The sequence below is a fragment of the Lacerta agilis genome, chromosome 4 (genome assembly GCF_009819535.1).
Source record: "Lacerta agilis isolate rLacAgi1 chromosome 4, rLacAgi1.pri, whole genome shotgun sequence".
Taxonomy (NCBI): domain Eukaryota; kingdom Metazoa; phylum Chordata; class Lepidosauria; order Squamata; family Lacertidae; genus Lacerta; species Lacerta agilis.
In genome coordinates, this window is record NC_046315.1 from 26,810,733 (window position 1) to 26,828,347 (window position 17,615).

Genomic DNA, 17,615 nt, shown 5'->3' on the forward strand with positions numbered 1-17,615 from the left:
GGAAAAGGAAAAAAAAAGAAGAGATTATGGATGTGTGTGCCCATCTATTGCAAGATGGCTCATGGTGGATAGCTCAGTCAGTAGCGCATGAGACTCTTAATTATCAGGGCCATGGCTTCAAGTACAAGAAAGTAGAGTCCTATTAAACAACAGGAATAGTTTCTGACAGTAGAAGCTCTTTGACTCCCTCGGAAGGTGGTGGACCCTCCTTCCTTTGGAGGATTTGAAGCAGAGGTTGGGTGACCATCTATTATGGATGCTTTAGTTGACATTCCTGCATTGCAGGAGGCTGGACAACATGACCCTTGGGGACTCTTCCAACCTATAATGCTATGATTCTGTTAGTCCTCTCTTTAAAGGGATGTCTGATTTAAAGAGATCAATGGTGAGAACCTGGACAATGGACTGAGCAAGCAAACAAGTCACCTACTCATAGTCTGCCCCATTTTGATGTAATATATATTTATTTCAGTTTATTTATATATTTATTTCAGTTTAAATTACTGTCAATTAATTTGTAATCTCAGCTATGCAAAGATGCAAATTTAATGCACTACTGCAATGTGCTCTATGAAGGTCCTTTGAAGGTGACCCAGAAACTGTAATTAATCCAGAATGCGGCAGCTAGACCGGTGACTGGGAGTGGCCACCGGGACCAGACAACACTGGTCCTGAAAGACTTTCATTGGATCCCAGTATGTTTCTGAGCACAATTCAAAGTGTTGGTGCTGACCTTTAAAGCCCTAAACGGCCTCGGCCCAGTATACCTGAAGGAGCGTCTCCACCCCCATCGTTCAGCCCAGACACTGAGGTCCAGCTCCAAGGGCCTTCTGGTGGTTCCCTCACTGTGAGAAGTGAGGTTACAGAGAAACAGGCAGAGAGCCTTCTTGGTAGTGGCACCCGCCCTGTGGAATGCCCTCCTATCAGATGTCAAGCAAATAAACAACTGTCTGACTTTTAGAAAACAAATGAAGGCAGTCCTGTTTAGGGAAGTATTTAATGTTTGATGTCTTATCATGTTTTTAATATTCTATTTGGAGCCGCCCAGAGTGGCTGGGGAAACCCAGCCAGATGGGCGGGGGTACAAATAAATTGTTGTTGTTGTTGTTGTTGTTGTTGTTTACAGTGGTACCTCTGGTTACAGATTTAATTCATTTCAGGGTGCTGTGCACACCCCAAAAATCCGTAATTAGAGGTGCCGCTTCTACGCACGCACGAGGCGCACAGAGCCCTTCTGTGTACGTGCGAGAGGCGAAACCTGGAAGTATACACTTCCGGGTTTGCCGCGGCCGTAACCCAAAGATTCCGTAACCTGGAGGTTACACAACCTCATTTTAGTAATGTGCAAATGTCCATCCTTGGTAGAAAAGTTCTGTGCCTGTCCCCTCAGCCATGCACATGACACAAGGGCTTCCTCTGTACAAATGTACAGTTGCACAGGGGTTCCGTTCCGGAGCTCCGGTCAGATTCTGAAGAATTTGCAACCAGAGGTGATGTTTTTGCACATTTGTGTGGCACGCAGAGTGCTTCTGCGCATGTGTGCGCAGTGAAACCTGGAAAAATACTTCCGGGTTTTCCCCGCATTCACATCCTGGAGGATACGCAACCAGAGGTGTGCGTATCCAGAGCCAGCACTGTATATGTACTGGCCCATTTCATGCAGCTTCCCTGCACAGAAGGAAGAATCATAAGAGTCACACCCTCATGTTCCATGTTAGGAGACAGGGATCAGTTGTAGCTCCACCAGCTCATGGAGGAGCTTGCCGAGGTTGCAAACAGGATCAAGTCTTTTGACCCCCAACCTCTTAAGATATTTCGCTGGCAACTCCTTAGGACAACTTAATTGAACTATTTAGCACATCAGTGCTGAAATGGAAAACAGAAAAAACACCCAGATGCACCCCCCCCCCCCGCTTTGGAATGGCTTGCACATTGGAAATCTAACAGTACTGTAAGGATGGTGAGGATGTGGCCTCAGTTCTAACACATGTGCAATATAACATTTGGCGTGTGCATGTGTCCATGTCCCACATTACACTGGAGGTGTGTTGGGCGCATGGACATAGGTGTGCTGCTCCGCTACATGTACAGTACTGTCCAACTTCAGTCCATGAACTGGCTCTTTCGAATCAGAAAACCAGTTGTGCCAATGACATAGCTGTGGCTGATACTTATTTGATTCCCATCTGCGGACGGCAGCCCAGTAACACAAAGGGAGTAATGCTTCCCAAAACATGTGTTCCAAAGTTCAAGCATTCTTCAGATGCATTAACTTTTTCCTCAATAAATGGGTCTTCAAAGCTTTCCATTGTCAGTTTTATGTAAAAGCCAAGCCATTTGTTGTTGTTATTTTTTAAAAAATTGCTTTCGCAGTGCTACATCACCCACACTGTTTCTCTGATGTTGTATTTGCAGAGCATAAATGTCAAAAAGACCAAGCTGATTTGCCTCAAATTTCATGAAAAGAACCACTCTGGGCTGAGGCATTGCACGCCAGACATTTGCCTGTGGCACATTTTTACACTATTAAAAAGAACCCCAGCAACCTTTGAGAATAGGAGTTTATAATGGAAATACCAAGAGGACCTGAGCCATAGCAGCAGCAATAAATTTGAAGGAAAGCCCCAGCAGGCCATCTAAAGAAAATACAACAGAGAAACAGACCGCAGGCCAGCAAAAACAACAGTGCTTTAATGTACTTGACCTGTGGTCATACAGTAGCATTGTGACCATCCTGATCCAATTTTTCTTTAACCACAGAAGCTTCTTGCTTTCCTTTAAATGGATTTCCAACCCAACTTTCATTTGCCGGAGTCTTTCATAGCAAGAGTCTTTTACTGAATACGGAACCACCATATTTTTTTCAGTAGCTTTATTGATTTGGCTTTGCATGTTGTATTATGTGCCACATTGAAATTAGATGGCTACTCGCAGCGTAGTAACATTGCTGATGATTGGAGTCTTACTTTCCCCTCTAACAGTCTGAAGCAAATTTATGTATTGGTTGATCAGTAACAAATTTCTGCTACAATGTCAAGGAAAGGGGAGGAGGGTAATTAAATATGAAGCCTGGACAGTCTTCATCTACACAGATGATATACACAATGCATGTAATGATATAGCTTTTTCCTAACTAGTAGTAATACCCAACCAAAAAAACTGTTTTTCAGGATTCTCTTGAAAAATACAATGTGCTGCTGTCTTATCAATAGGAAAAGTCTGTACCAGGCTACAATCGTATGCATATTTACTTGTGAGGAACCCCAGAGAACATTATGAACCTCACTTCAGTGTAAACACGCTCATCTTCAGGCCGCCACCTATGCCACCATGTGTTTTAAGTACTTTAAAAAAAAGGTATCTGGAGTCACTTGTGGTATTAATCAGATTTATAACTACACTGCATTAATGATGCATATTATTCGTGAAAAAATCAAAACTAAAAATAAGATCAGTCTGGTTAAAGAAATCCTCAAACACCACGACGCAAGTTAATTTTGAACTTGAAAGATTCCAAGAGTGTTCCAAACAAACCAAAATGAAACAAAGAAAGTACGTAGAAACATTGGCTAAAAGAGCAAAGCAGTTTGAAAACACCAAGTCTAATTGGCATGCCTTGTGCTTTTGTGTTAACCCTCTGAGTACAGGTAAGCAATGTATGTTTGTTTTTATTTTAAAAAAGAGCTAGCAAATTTGTATTTGGTAAGTGGATTGCTGATTTGTATCAATAGGATTCAACCTGATTTGGAACAACTCAGAATGGAATGGACATTGACAGCCCTTATTGTAGGAAGGGATTTTCTTCTTTACTTGGCCCAGTATACCTGAAGGAGTATTTCCACACCCATTGTTCAGCCCGGACACTGAGATCTAGTGGTTCCCTCACTGCAAGAAGCAAAGTTACAGGGAACCAGGCAGAGGGCCTTCTCGGTAGTGGCACCTGCCCTGTGGAACGCCCTCCCATCAGATGTCAAGGAAATAAACAACTATCCGACTTTTAGAAGATATCTGAAGGCAGTCCTGTTTAGAGAAGTTTTTAATGTTTGAAGTTTTATTCTGTTTTTAATATTCTGTTGAAAGCCACCCAGAGTGACTGGAAAAACCCAGCCAGATGGGCGGGGTAAAAAAATATATTATTATATTACTTTGGTTATGATATTGTGTCATGTAACAATGCGTGTAAAGTTGACATGTTACACATTCAGTTCAGACATGTTTTCCTTGATATTTTATTTAGCCACCAACATGACTTGCTACCCAGAGCTGTGCTAGGAATGTGAAGTTGAGTGCTGCTCATTGTTAGCTTCATTATAACACACGCATTTCACTTGATCACTCAACATTCAGCACATTGTTGGTTGTGTGAATGGTCTCCATTGAAAAATATTGTATTTGAAGCGATATGAAACCTCTGTCACACATGCAATTAATCACCTGGGGTTGCTTCCTGAGTAAGTAAACTGAACTTGGGTCACACTAAAATCAGTTGGACAGATTAGTCATGATTTGAGCTAATCTACATTGATTTCAGTGGGAGCAAAGGTCAACTAGCTTCGTCAGGATCCAAGCCTTGAAGTTTCTGTGATCAAGTAAGAAACATGGATATAGGACTTCAGAAAGTAAATCTCAAGTGGCAACATGGTTTCTAGCAAATCCAATATATTATCTAAAATCACTAATCAATTAATTGTTGTTGAATGTTGTCATGTTATGAACAGATTGTACAAAAATGCTAAAGTTAAAATGGTGACTTACATATTTGTGTAACAAAGCCCAGACATTAGACATTAAAACTTTTCAACTGATTTACAGCACAAATTTCATACTTCGGATAATCATTTGTACTTTAAAAATTCAGTTTTGGTGTTGAACATTTCAGCAGCCTGCATTGAGAATGTTAGAACCACTTGATTTAGGGATTTTGAAAATTCAAAGCACATCCTATTAGGATCGAGGAATGACTTCTAAAAGATTTTAGAGAGTTGGTGCTGATAAAACATAAGCCAACAATCAAACATTTGTGGGGGTTTGGCAGTGGACATGAGGGGGATGGGACTTTATGCCTCTAATTGGTATAATATGGCACAAGGATGAAAGAGATCCAGACATCTTTTTTTAATGCTATTCCTGGATTCCAAAATAAAAACAGAGGTGATGGAAAGACTCTGTATGGATTTCACATGATACAGCACAACTGTAACGTGAAGCATTTTTAGGCCTGGTTTTCTCTCAGCTCACTTCCTCTAATCAAGATGAATGAATCTCTTTGCTTTCAAAGTGTCATCCTCCTCCCAAAATTCAAGAATTGTATGTTATTAATGGACACTTTACGTCACATGATTGCATTTATTATAGTAGGAAGAATATTATGTGACTTGTCATAACAACACTCATGGAGCACTGTGGACTAAACCTACTGGCCATAAATCAGTATTACCTTCAATCATCAATCTGCATGAAGTCTAATTTGTTTCATAGGGTTGGTCGCTCAAGTTATAATTGATTTCCTAAATCTTGTTGACCGTTCCATAGAAATAGCAGGTAGTGATAAAATGCTGATGGGTTATAACTATGACTTTGTATTATAACTATGACAGTCAACTAATTTTTAATCAATCCTATGCATTAAAATATATTTGCATAAATATAATGGTAGTTCTGAGAGACCGAAGGAAGTATAAGATAACTTACAAAAGCTACCATTCAGAAAAATTCCATCTTTGATACTTTAATTTCTTCAATTCCCATTCAGTTACTTTCCCTGCTCCAAATTATTGTTACACGAATGCATCTGAGCAAAAATAGCCTTGAAAACAAGGAATTTTGAATTTAATTTGCAGCCGCACCAATTTAAATCTGCTTTTGGCAGTCAAAATTGCACCCCCCCCCCCAATCAAAGACTTAGTAGCACAACCCTATATTTGCCTACTCAGAGGTAAGGCCAATAGAGTTAAATAGTACTTATTCCTGGGGTAGTGGATACAGTCTATACTCACATCTCATAGTGGTTTGCTGCCGGTGCCGCTCGAATGCCATACGGACGGTGGTGGGATCCTCAGCTCGTGGCTGCAGCCGTGGAGGATCCTCCACATGCAGCTGCGGTGGCACGATAGCTTCTCGCGCTGCTGCTCACGGGCCGAGGCGGCAGGGCAAGCACCCTGCGGGGTGCCATCTTATCACCCTCCCAGACATGGAACCCGGGGCAAACCGGGGCAAACCACCTTGCGATGCCACTGTTCCAGACACCTTAAGGTATGGAAGTAACAGTGAACAGAAAAAATGCAAAGCTTCATAGCTGGCAGGTTGCTGTGAAGCTGCTCTTTATTTCCCCTTCTCACTGATGTTATGATGGCCCCAAGCTGAATATGTACATCGGAGAAGCTGCTGATGCTGTGGGACGAACTTTCCCCACTAGTAGGCAACATTCCCAAATAGTCTCTGACTAAGTCCTACTCAGATAAATGGACTTAAGTTAGTCACAACTTAATTTACTCTGAGCATGACTTAGGCTCTATTCACACCATACATTTAAAGCACTATGATACCACTTCAAACAGCCACACTCCCAAAGCATTCTGGGAGCTGCAGTTTGTTAAGGTGCTGAGAATTGTTAGGAGACCCCTATTCTCTCCCATAGTTGCAATTCCCAGAGTGCCTTGTGAAGAGGCATTGCTAAATCACTCTGGGAACTGTGGCTCTGGGAAGGGACTGGGGTCACCTCTCAGCACCCATCAGAACATAAGAAGAGCCTGCTGGATCAGGCCAATGGCCCATCTAGTCCAGCATCCTGTTCTCACAAAGGCCAACCAGATGCCTGTGGGATACCAGCAAGCAGGATTGGAGCACAAGAGCATTTCCCCCTCCTGTGGTTTCCTTAGCAAGCGGCAGTTTCCAGAATTCTTAGGAGGAAGCCATGATTGGTCAAAGTGGCATCACAGTGCTTTACAAGTATGGTGTGAATGCGGACTTAGTTGGATACAGCTTGTGTTTGGCAGAATTGGGATACTGAGACCATAAGCTTCAAAGATGAAAATCATCGCCAACACTGATGCTGCAATTTAAGAAGGACCCTTTTCCTGTTTCCATCTCACCACTCTAGATTAAAACAAGGCTTTTGCCTAATTTGAATAAAAGCATATGCTGATATCTCAATGCAAAACATAAAAGGGACAGAACCAGAACACAGATCCTGCTCCCGCTTCTTAAACAAGTCTGCATTTGAAACCAGCCTTCTTTAAGTAGGGAGCAAAGAGGAAAGGCCAATGAAATTGACAAGTGTGTACACTATCCTGAAATTATGGGGGGGGGGGATCTTGGACCAATTATTTGCTAGTGTGTGAGAAAAGTTTCAAGCTTTTCATGGCTGCTGGTTTCTCATTTCTCACAAGAACATGTATAAAGTGCACACTGCATATGGAATTATCCTATTTTAGGAAAGGTTTCTTCATCTCTTTTTTAATAGCTATATACAAATAACCCTGATAATTATTTGCAAGATTGTGCAGGAAGGTTAATAAGCTGCATGCCCTGCTGGTGCTGGATGCACTTTAAACATGAATTTGGGCACTTGCATGTACCTGGCTTTAGTTTATAATAGCCTATAAAGAGGTAATGTGACATGGAAATCTCAATCAATCCATTATTGGCTTACCCACCACTTTTTAAACTGCTACACTTCCTCATTATGTGCAATGTAATAGTGCAACATCAGTTGTTTTATGGATCTTTGAGTTACACCATCCCCGTTTAATCTCAGATTCACCTTTTGTAGCCAGTTGCTATGAGCCACAGTGGCAATCTAGAACAGCAGCTCAAGGCCCATGGGCCACAAGCGGCCCATGGGGGTTATTTAACTGGCCCATGGACCCCTGCTGCCCGCTCAGTCAGCTCCTGTGTGCTGTGCTAAACCGGCACGGGGACCGCCTTCTGCGACGCTGGCCAGCTTCCCATTGGCTGCAGGAAGCTCCTGCAGTCAATGGGAAGCTGCTCACGCCTCCTCCACGCTGGAAGGAGCACCAGAAATAGCGTTTGTGCATGTGTGTGCATGCACACACACACTGTGGCCCACCACGGCGTCTGCGGGACCGTGAACTGGCCCAAGCCACAAAAACTTCGCCGTCCCCTGATCTAGATGAACACAGGATCTGCTACAATGGACCATCACAAGAGTCCAGATAGGCTTATGAGCTGCTACTACCCTGTGTCATCCTCTTTACAGTTGCCTTCTCCATGAGGATTTTCAGATGCCCACAGGGAGCAGAATTTCCTTTGCCTTGCCTTAGGGCTCAGAGGAGTCATGGAGGCTGGCACAAAGCTGCACCATTCTTTACAGTAGGACTGGGAATTACCAGTATAGTGTAGGGTTACCATATTTCAAAAAGTGGAAATCAGGACAGAATTTTTTTAAAGGAAAATCGCCATATGTCCGGATTTTCCCGGACATTTTCCCCGATTTCCACCCAGACACTTCTTCTGATTGCAGTATTCCAAATATGTCTGGGAAATTCCAGAAGTATGGCAACCCTGTTATAGTGGCAGCTGGGGAGCTTTGAATTGGCTCAACAGTGTGGGTTGTTGCAGCCAAATATGGTGAGTGGGATCATGCTGTCCATCCATCAAAACCCTGGGGGAAATTCTACTTGTTGAAAACACACGAAGCCCAGTTAAAATAATAATTAAAAAAATACAGAGCTCCAAAAAGATGAGAGCATTCTAGATGGCTGGTTTGTAGCTGTCCAAATGAGTAATCACCTTCCATCAAGAGTTTTGTAGTTTGTTCAGTTCTTGATAATGTGAACAAGTGTAATAAAGACACAATACAAACAAGACATCAGAATGGCTTTTTACATACGTTATCAAAACAATAATTATTTTGCTATAACAACTGTCTTATGGGGGGGAGGTGTATAAGCTACAGAACTTTGGGGGGGGGGAGGTCCTGGCACAAAGGTGATCCATGCATTGAGGAGGGAGAGTGAACCTCAATCCATTCACCAATAAAATAAAATTAAAAAAAATAGTGAATGAAAACTGAGCTTATATGCCTTTGTGATTGGCCCTGCTTATTGGCCCTTCATTGGTTTTGGTGGATGTCTAGCATTGGCACTTATTCTTAAAAGCACTGAATCTTATTAGAGGTCATGCAATGGAGGACCAGGCAAGAACTGTCCTGAGGCTTACTTGTATACCCTACCAGGTACATAACCTATGTGCTCAGGCCATGAATGAATTGCTATCAGTGATGATACTAACAAGCAACTTGGCAGAGATGGCTCCAATTGGTTTTATATCAATTAGGCTTTTATATCAATTGAACACAGAATGTGTTCAATCAAGTACCTTTCATTCCACTGGTTGAAATCCTTTCTTCACTTAAACTGCTTAAATGCCATTACCTTTGTCAGTATTTAAATAGCCCAAGTGAACTAAGCTGCTATTGTGATCTCCCCATCTCAGGTGTTTTGTATCTCAAAGCAAAATTTCTATAACCCCTAGATATGAATTTCACCAATCCTGCATTTCTTCTAAAGCCTCCTCAATAACACTTTGAGAATCATGCCTTAAAAACCAAGGTTTTTTTTTAATTCAACTAGAGTGACTGGTGAATGAACAGAGACCATTTTTACAAACATTATTACATTTTGGAACCAACATGGTTTTAGAAATCAAATGATTCTTGTAGGTTAATTATGTTTTCAAAGCACTGACGAAACATTTACTTTTGGAATTTTTGTCCCATTTGCTGTCTGTCTGTCTCTCTCACACACATTAAATTCTGGTAAATATATTTGTACAAACACATTAGGTGAGTAAGTGCTAGCCACTTTATTTTTAAAACAAAGGTTATTTGTGTTTGGAATTTCAAATCTCTTCTTTAATTTACACTGTCTGTAGAATAATTCCCTCTGTAAAGCACCCCCCCCATCCAGTCATTGTAAAGAGCACCCCCACCATATAAATAACACCACAATAATGCCCAGAGGAACAATCCACGGCATGGAAGGAAAAAAAAAACTGATTGTGTTTATTGCCTGCTCCCAAACATGCCTTCTGCATGTACCTGTGTCTCTAAAAAAGAATGTACAGAAAGGAGGACTTTGTGCACAGCAGAGTATGGATGTTGGGATATTCATTCCACTATAGACTCCCATGAAACCGTGTTGCAGCCAGCAACCAGGGAACTACAAACAGCACCCTAAACAGATTGTTCTTAGACAGCTCTACTGCCTGTGAAATTATTTCAACAAGTAATCATGGCAGAACATGCCTAGAAATTGTTAGAATTTCTAGATGCAATGCGCTAAAAGGAGGGTGCTTTTTCAGCAAAACATGAGAACAAACAAAACTATCATTGATCTCTCCAACAATTCAGATGCCCAGTGGTTTGTTTTGTAAAGATACCAGTAGCTGCTGGGTGACTATTTGTACCCCTGGCATAAGAGCATAAAAACCAGACTCTACAAAAATCACAATCCAGATTCTGTAATTACGTAGCACTTGGGCTAGACCACCAATTTGAGTGCTGCGGGAAAATGTGTTGATGATAAAGCCCTCTTTGGGGCAAGTCAAGATTATTTAAGATTATGCACTCAGAGGGTTAACATATGCTTAAGTCATATACTGTAGCTTGACTGATGAAAACATTCATTGCTTCTATCCCCTTTGAAAATTATATATATATTTATATTTATATATATATATATATTAGAAAAAAGCAAAATAGTCTTAACCCTTTGAGGATCATATTTAGCAGCAAGTCACAATCTAGACAGAGAACAAAGATGATTTCAGTCATTTAGGAAATTATTATTAAAAAGATACTGTAAGCACCCTTTCTGTGGTTCCTTCTTCAAGCAACTGATACAGACAGAAAGAAAGAAGAACTCAAATGAAACAGTTGCACACAGGTTTGGAGGATTTTTGTTTGTTTGTTTTCAGAATCCCAAAGGGTTAAGCCAAGACTTTCAGCAAAAGTGTTTTATTAAAAGGGTGAATTAGGTGAGCGAACAGTCTCAGATGAACTGGGTGAATAGTCTTCCGATTCGGAGTTGAGATCAGGTGGTGCTTGTTGTGCCTTGCAGCGCCCACTCACATCCGGGTTGCGTCTTCGTCGGAAAACCTGCCTCTCCTTATCAAGAGCGGTGGTCTGGCAGGGGCATAAAATGAGAATAAATGAAATTAGGCTGTGTATGAAATGCCATATCTGGCTACCATATGTTCTCCATTCCACCCTTCGATTTCCCCAGGACTGGGGCTAAAATCAGTCCGGGTCAAATCAAAAACTCATTCCTCCACCCACCCTTCTGTTTCAGCCAGTTTTGCTGGATTTAACTCATAACACAGATAAATTCACACAAAAGGGCATGACCCAAACTATTAAGAGGCAGCGTGACATCGTCAAGCATGTACAGTGTGTGTGTGTGTGTGTGTGTGTGTGCACGCGCACCATATGTTAAACTTCTGGATGCTATTAATTTCTTGGAGTAAAGGGTTCAGGTTTCAAGGAGAATGCAGACTGACCCTACAATTATTCCCTTTCCAAAGTAAACCTCTATCCTGACAGGAAAGGTTAAAAGGTGATTTGATTTGAATGAAGGAGGCAAATATTTGCCAACATTAAAAAGCAGTGAAGGTGTAAAAACAAAAACAAAAAAACCCCAGTCAAACCCAACCCTAGATTCTTACAAAGCTGTCAGACTAGAGTCAAAGAAAGGGAGAGGAGAGCCAAGTTCTAAACAGAACAACCAAACAAACACTCATTAGCAAGAAGAGATGTTATTCTACATGTCCAGGGAGCTGGTGTTACCTATATTTATAGTATGTACACCTGTGTCTATATTGCATATTCCCAAATATATCCATATGCAAAACCGGATTTCCCCTAAACTATGAAGAGCAGCATAGCCAGTGCTCTGCCCAGTTGCTATCAATCCTTTAGATGAAAAGGAGACCAACATAATCAGAAGCAGTATGACGTGTACATGGGGAAAGAACCAAGCCTGGGGAGAACCATCCTGCAGACTGGTTTGATCTATTGCTAAAGAGAGAAACAATGTTCACAAAGTGACAAAGTGGTTTGTCTCTTTGGCAATAGGAAGAGCTGCAAGAGAAGTGCCAAGCCAGCTCTGAAAGCTATGCACATTTACTGCAAATACATTTTGGGTGTATTCATCCAACAAAACAGTTCCTTTAGCACAAATACTGCCCACCCCAATATGTTCTGGGGCTTCCTCCAACCACCCAGAAGAGATTTAGGTGGCACACACAGAGAGAGAGAGTTCCATTGTGCAGCCCAAAGTGCTTGTGCTGGTGGAACTGTTTTCTTGGATGCTGCCCATTGCTTCTGGGATTTCCAAGTCGGCATTAATTGTCCAATTTAACACAAAGCATAAAGATGTGCCTAATTTTCAGAGAGCCTCTAAGTTTTGTTGATTTGGGAGGAACTGTCTACGGTGAATTGACTGCACATGCCAAAAGGATAAAAACTTGGCCTCTAAACTGCAGATATATCCACTTGGGAGCAAGGAAGGCTAAAAACTACCGGATTGTCTAGAAACCAAATGAATGCAAGTGTTAAGTAGGAAATGTTGGAACGACTTCTCTTTATCATGATGGGCTCTTTTAAAAAATAATGCAATCAAGAGGTCATTCTACTTCAAAGGATGTATCATTTTCTCTTGGGACGTGCATAACTGTTTTTCTTCTGGAAAATTTACCAGTTAACTGTAATCCTGGTTAGAGAAGGGAGATATATTTATAGACTGGGCATTTCTGAGAACAAGATGAAAACTAAATCCATCAGGTTAGGGCAGAATAGCATTATAGCAATCCGTGCTCTAAAATAATGCAATCAGGGCTTTAAAATGATGTAATAAAGGCAGAAGACGGAGAGGGTTTCTATAGCAAATGGATTCAGTTAGGCTGAATTGTTCCACTAATAGTTTCATAGTTAGAATCTTTAGAGCAGTAATACAAAGTGGAGGAAAAATCATATTTGGGTTTTAAACAACAGCAATAATTTTAAATAAGAATGCTAAAATTCAATTGCAATGGTTTGCTAAAGGTTCTTTGTTTACGGCTGATCCTTTGGTAAAGGTCTGACCAGTTTTCAAGGCCCCGTGCGATGCTTGGCCTTAAAACCAACTTTATTATTATATTTTAATATGAAGCAGAAGACAATCCAGATCATATTCACGTTACAAATATAGCATTTACAGTACACAGTTCTCCGAAAGCAATGGAGGGAATGGCATATATTACCATTCAATGACATACAGATTTGCATTTTAAAGTATTTTTATGCTCCAAAGGCGTTTATTTAAAGGTTTGACCCACATCACATAATTTTTATATTAATCCCAGACTCAAGATGAAATTCTTCCCTTGGTATTCGAGTCTGATTTAAAATATGAAGGCTGCAATCTAGCCTCCAGCGGCATTCTGCAAGTCTTACTTAAGTCAATTGCCCTGATCTAGCTAGGGCCATGCAGAAAAACAGATGCAGACTTCTGCAGATGTATCTAGCTGTCTGTCGAAGTTAGGAAGTCGCCTTATACTGAATCATAGCATTCATTCATCTGGCTCATCTAGTCTACACTGACTGACAGTCACTCTCCAGTGTTCGATCCTAACCCTGCCTATCGCTGCCAGGAAGTGAACCTGGGACTTACCGGACACAACGCATGCACTCTGTAACTGGGCTATGGCCCTTTCCTATAGTATAGCACAAATAGGTGCTATGTGTGTAGCCTCCAAATAGCTACATCTATCCAAACAACACCACCTCTCAGAGTTCATGTGCATTACGCGCACAAGTTTAAATGTGCCTAAGTTGTGGGCTTGCTGTATATAAGCGTTTGGAACAATCTAACAAACCTCAGGTGTTCATGAGCACACTATGATGGGAATGACATTTCTCAGCTGGAGGAAAGTAGCATTCAGAGTTCTAAGGAAAAAGTATATATTGGTAGCAACCTAGTAAAATTGCAGCTACCTACTGCGCATTTGATTAGCAGATTGTCTTTAACAGGTTGGTGCTAATGAACTCTGAACATTCATTCTGAAAGTTTTCATTGGAGCCCCACAACTTGGCCTATTGCCCTGGCTCTGGAAGACACCCCCTCCACCCCCAATTGTAGCAACTTTGAAATACATGGCACATTTTAGCTATTGGGTAATTATTTGTCTACTAGCTCAGTAATCACTGGAGGGGAAATATTCACTTTTGATGGGGACGGTGACTCCCCCCCCCCACCATTCTGCTCCTTTTGTTTTACTGCTAGCCATGCACATACAAACATATTCATTTCATTAATAAAAGAATACGGGCGTATGTTTTCCCTCTCAGTGCATGCATTATTCATATTAGCTACAGGGCTGGAGTGAGGGCAGTGCCAGCGAGATATGCAGCTGTTTGTGCATTAGTCTAAGAAAGGTTCCCCTGCCACTTCTCTCCCTCTTTTATTCTGTAGGATGCCTTTACAGTTTGCTTGCCATTTTGGATATGTTCTGTTCACTTTGCTGAACTAGGGCTATATTATGTACTGTTGCAACATTTGCTCTGAATACTTTAAAAATCTCCCACAATCACACCATTCTATTCCACTTCCATTAGCACGCAATGGCCAGTGATTAACAGTGGGCAGCTCCAAATTGCCTGGCATTCGATAACCTATCAGCACTGCTGGAATCATTAAAAGGAGGAACATCAGAGTCTGTCTGACCTGGGTGACGTGCAGGTAGCTCTCCGAAGAGATGTCTTGTGGGTGGCAATGAGAGAATGGGGAAAGGCAGGTTTAATTCCTAGCATCTTTAGGTAGGGCTGGGAGCTAGATGGATCAATGACTCAGCATAAGGCACATCCCCCACATTCCTAGTGGTCCTTTCCTGTGGTTGTCCTCCAACTATAGACTATTCTCTCCAGGGAAGCTCACCAACACTGCCATCTCTTTTGGCTCCAGAAGATGTATTTCTTTCTTCAGGCATTTGGGCATGGCCTGGCTTTGGGTGAATATTAAGTGCTCATTCTTTTTTGAAATGGTGGCAGGTCTTTTATGCTTTGGGATTATTATTATTATAACAATATACTGCGGTATATTTGCATTATACTCTTTTAATTGATATTGCTTCCCCAACCCACTGCCACTTTTTGCACTCCATCTGATATAGATGGCGGGGTTGAGTGGCTATGCTGTTTACCTGACCTCCTGGCAAGTGTGTCATTCCTGTTTAGTGAGAGGGAGAGTGGGAGGGACAAGGTAACAGGGAGGTGGATGCTGTACAAAGGTGATGGCAGGAGCACCGCAATGCCTCTGTCTGTGCCCGCCACCTTGCCCCTTCCACTCTCCCTCCTGGTAAGCAGCAGCGACCCATCTTCTGGGAGGTCAGGTAAGGGCTGCCATCCTGCTCCACTGTCCACTACTGACTCCGTCTTAAGACTGTTACATAAAGCAGACTTTGGAACATCATAGAGAGTCTCTTCTCCCTCTCCATAACTCAGTTTGGCAAACCATTCTGTCCGAAAAAAGAATTCTGAAGAACTCAAAACGTAGTTCACTGCTTTGTGATATTTTAGTAAGTTCTATTATTATTAACATTATTATTAATATACTCCACCTTTTCCTCTAACAGGACCAGTACTATTTTTGTAGAAAAAGGTGCCAGAACTCACTATGAACTCCTCCCTTGTTCTTTTAGAATGGCAATGGCGCCCACCTGAGAGGTGCCAGAACTGAGTTCCAGTGAGTTCTGGCTGAAAAAAAAGGCCTGAACAGGATTCAAAGAACCACTAAATTCTGAGTCATCTAGGCCCTTCTCTCGGTCCTGCCACCTTCACAGGCACACTTGATGGGGGTGCAGGAGAGGCCCTTATCAGTGGTTGCTCCCAGACTCTGAAACTCCCTCCGTGGAAAAGCTAGACCGACACCCTCCTTGTTGTCCTTCCACCAGCAAGTGAAAACTTTATGGTTCCAACAGGCTTTTGGGAATGGACAGCTTTTAATGAAAGAGCTGGTGCCATGCTGTTTTTATTGTAATTATTTGTATGGCTTTAATAGATTTTATAGGTTTTATATTGTTTTACTTCTAACAATGCTTAATTGATTTTCAATTATTGTTTATCCTATGCTTTTAGCACTTTTCGTTTTTATATGTAAGCTGCCTTGAGTCCCATCAGGGAAAAACACAGCGGTATAAATAAATACATAATCATTATTATTACATTCCTTTGCTGTTAAAATCACTTAGACTTGGCCAAATCTGCCCACTGCTGCCTTAGCAGAGTGTGAGCCAGAACTGTCGGAAGTTCCAACTTGACCCAATTGCATTGGATCACTTTTGCCTTGGATCATATGAAGGCGCGGCAATATCCTGTAATATTTGAATAAGGCAGTCGTCGGGTTTCTCCTCAAACCCCTCACAGCAGGAATGACCTGGCAAACTTTAGAAAGTCTAAATATACAATGTCTACTGGAGAACTCTTATCCATACTCTTGTTGACACTCTCAAAGAACTCCAAAAGATTAGGTAGGGCTTACCCTTGTGGGAACCAGTTCTTCTTCAGCAAAACTTGTTCTTCTATATGCTTGATTATTCTGTCTTTAAAAAAATTCTATCCACTAGTTTTCCTGGAACAGATATTAAGCTAACTGGCTTGTATTTTCCTGGATCTCCCCAGGATCCCTGTTTAAAAATTGTTACCACTTTGGCCACTTTCAAGTTCTCAGGTACAGAAGTAGATCTTATGGGATAAGTTACATGTTTTTGTCTGAAGGCCAGCAAATTCCCCTTAGAAACTTGCTCTATGTGGGGATGCCCTAGAAGAGAACTCAGAGGCTCCTGTTGGTGTAAAATTTAATTCCAGCTGCATAGGAGCATATACTGCTATTTCCACACAAGAAGCTGCCTTATATTGAGTCAAGGCCATTGGTCAATGTGGCTCAGGATTGTCTAAACTCACTGGCAGTGGTTCTCGAGGATTCCAGACAGGGAGTTCCCCCCAGTCCTACCTGCAGACTGAACCTGGGACCTCCTGCGTGCAAAGCATCTGCTTGAACTGACTAATTAGCTTCCAAGCTCAATTAAAGGTGCTGTATCCTTAAGCTCTTGACAACCTGGGACCTGCATAATTACAGGACTGTCTTTCTTCTCATGCACTCCCCAGCTAATTAACATTAGGCGACCTGCTCCACATTTCATCACTCTGCCAGGCCAAGCTGATCTCAGCAAGCTGATCTTTTTGCAATGCAAGGCAGCTAACGCCACGGAATACCTTCCTGGCAGAGGTTTGCTGAAACACATCCCTGATGACTTTTCAAAAGGGACTGTAGGACCTTCTTATTAAGAAAGGATATGGGGAACTGTTGTTATTTTATTCTTATATCCCACCCTCCCCTGCTTCCCCCCAAAAAGGAGCCCAGTTGAGCTAGGTACTTAAATTTGGGTTGCTTTCACCAATGAAGTGCTGGCATCTTGTGCCTTCAAACCATACCATGGAATCAGGACCGGTGCTAAGGCTTCTGGCGCCCTGGACGACACCAATCTTCTGGCGCCCCCCGCCAAAGCCTGCTTTGGTGGGAGGTGGGGGGTGGGTGGAGAGGCAAGCAGCGGTTTCTCCG

The 17,615-nt window shown here is 41.9% G+C and overlaps 1 protein-coding gene across 1 annotated transcript in view; it reads right to left on the reverse strand.

The window, feature by feature from the left end:
- Window positions 1–10,982: 10,982 nt before the first annotated feature.
- Window positions 10,983–17,615, reverse strand: part of DCLK1 (doublecortin like kinase 1) — a 198,035-nt gene continuing 191,402 nt past the window's right edge. Inside the window, exon 18 of the mRNA XM_033146510.1 lies at window positions 10,983–11,146. Coding sequence (XP_033002401.1) covers window positions 11,089–11,146 — 58 coding nt within the window. The 3' untranslated portion in view covers window positions 10,983–11,088. The remainder of the gene's footprint in view (window positions 11,147–17,615) is intronic.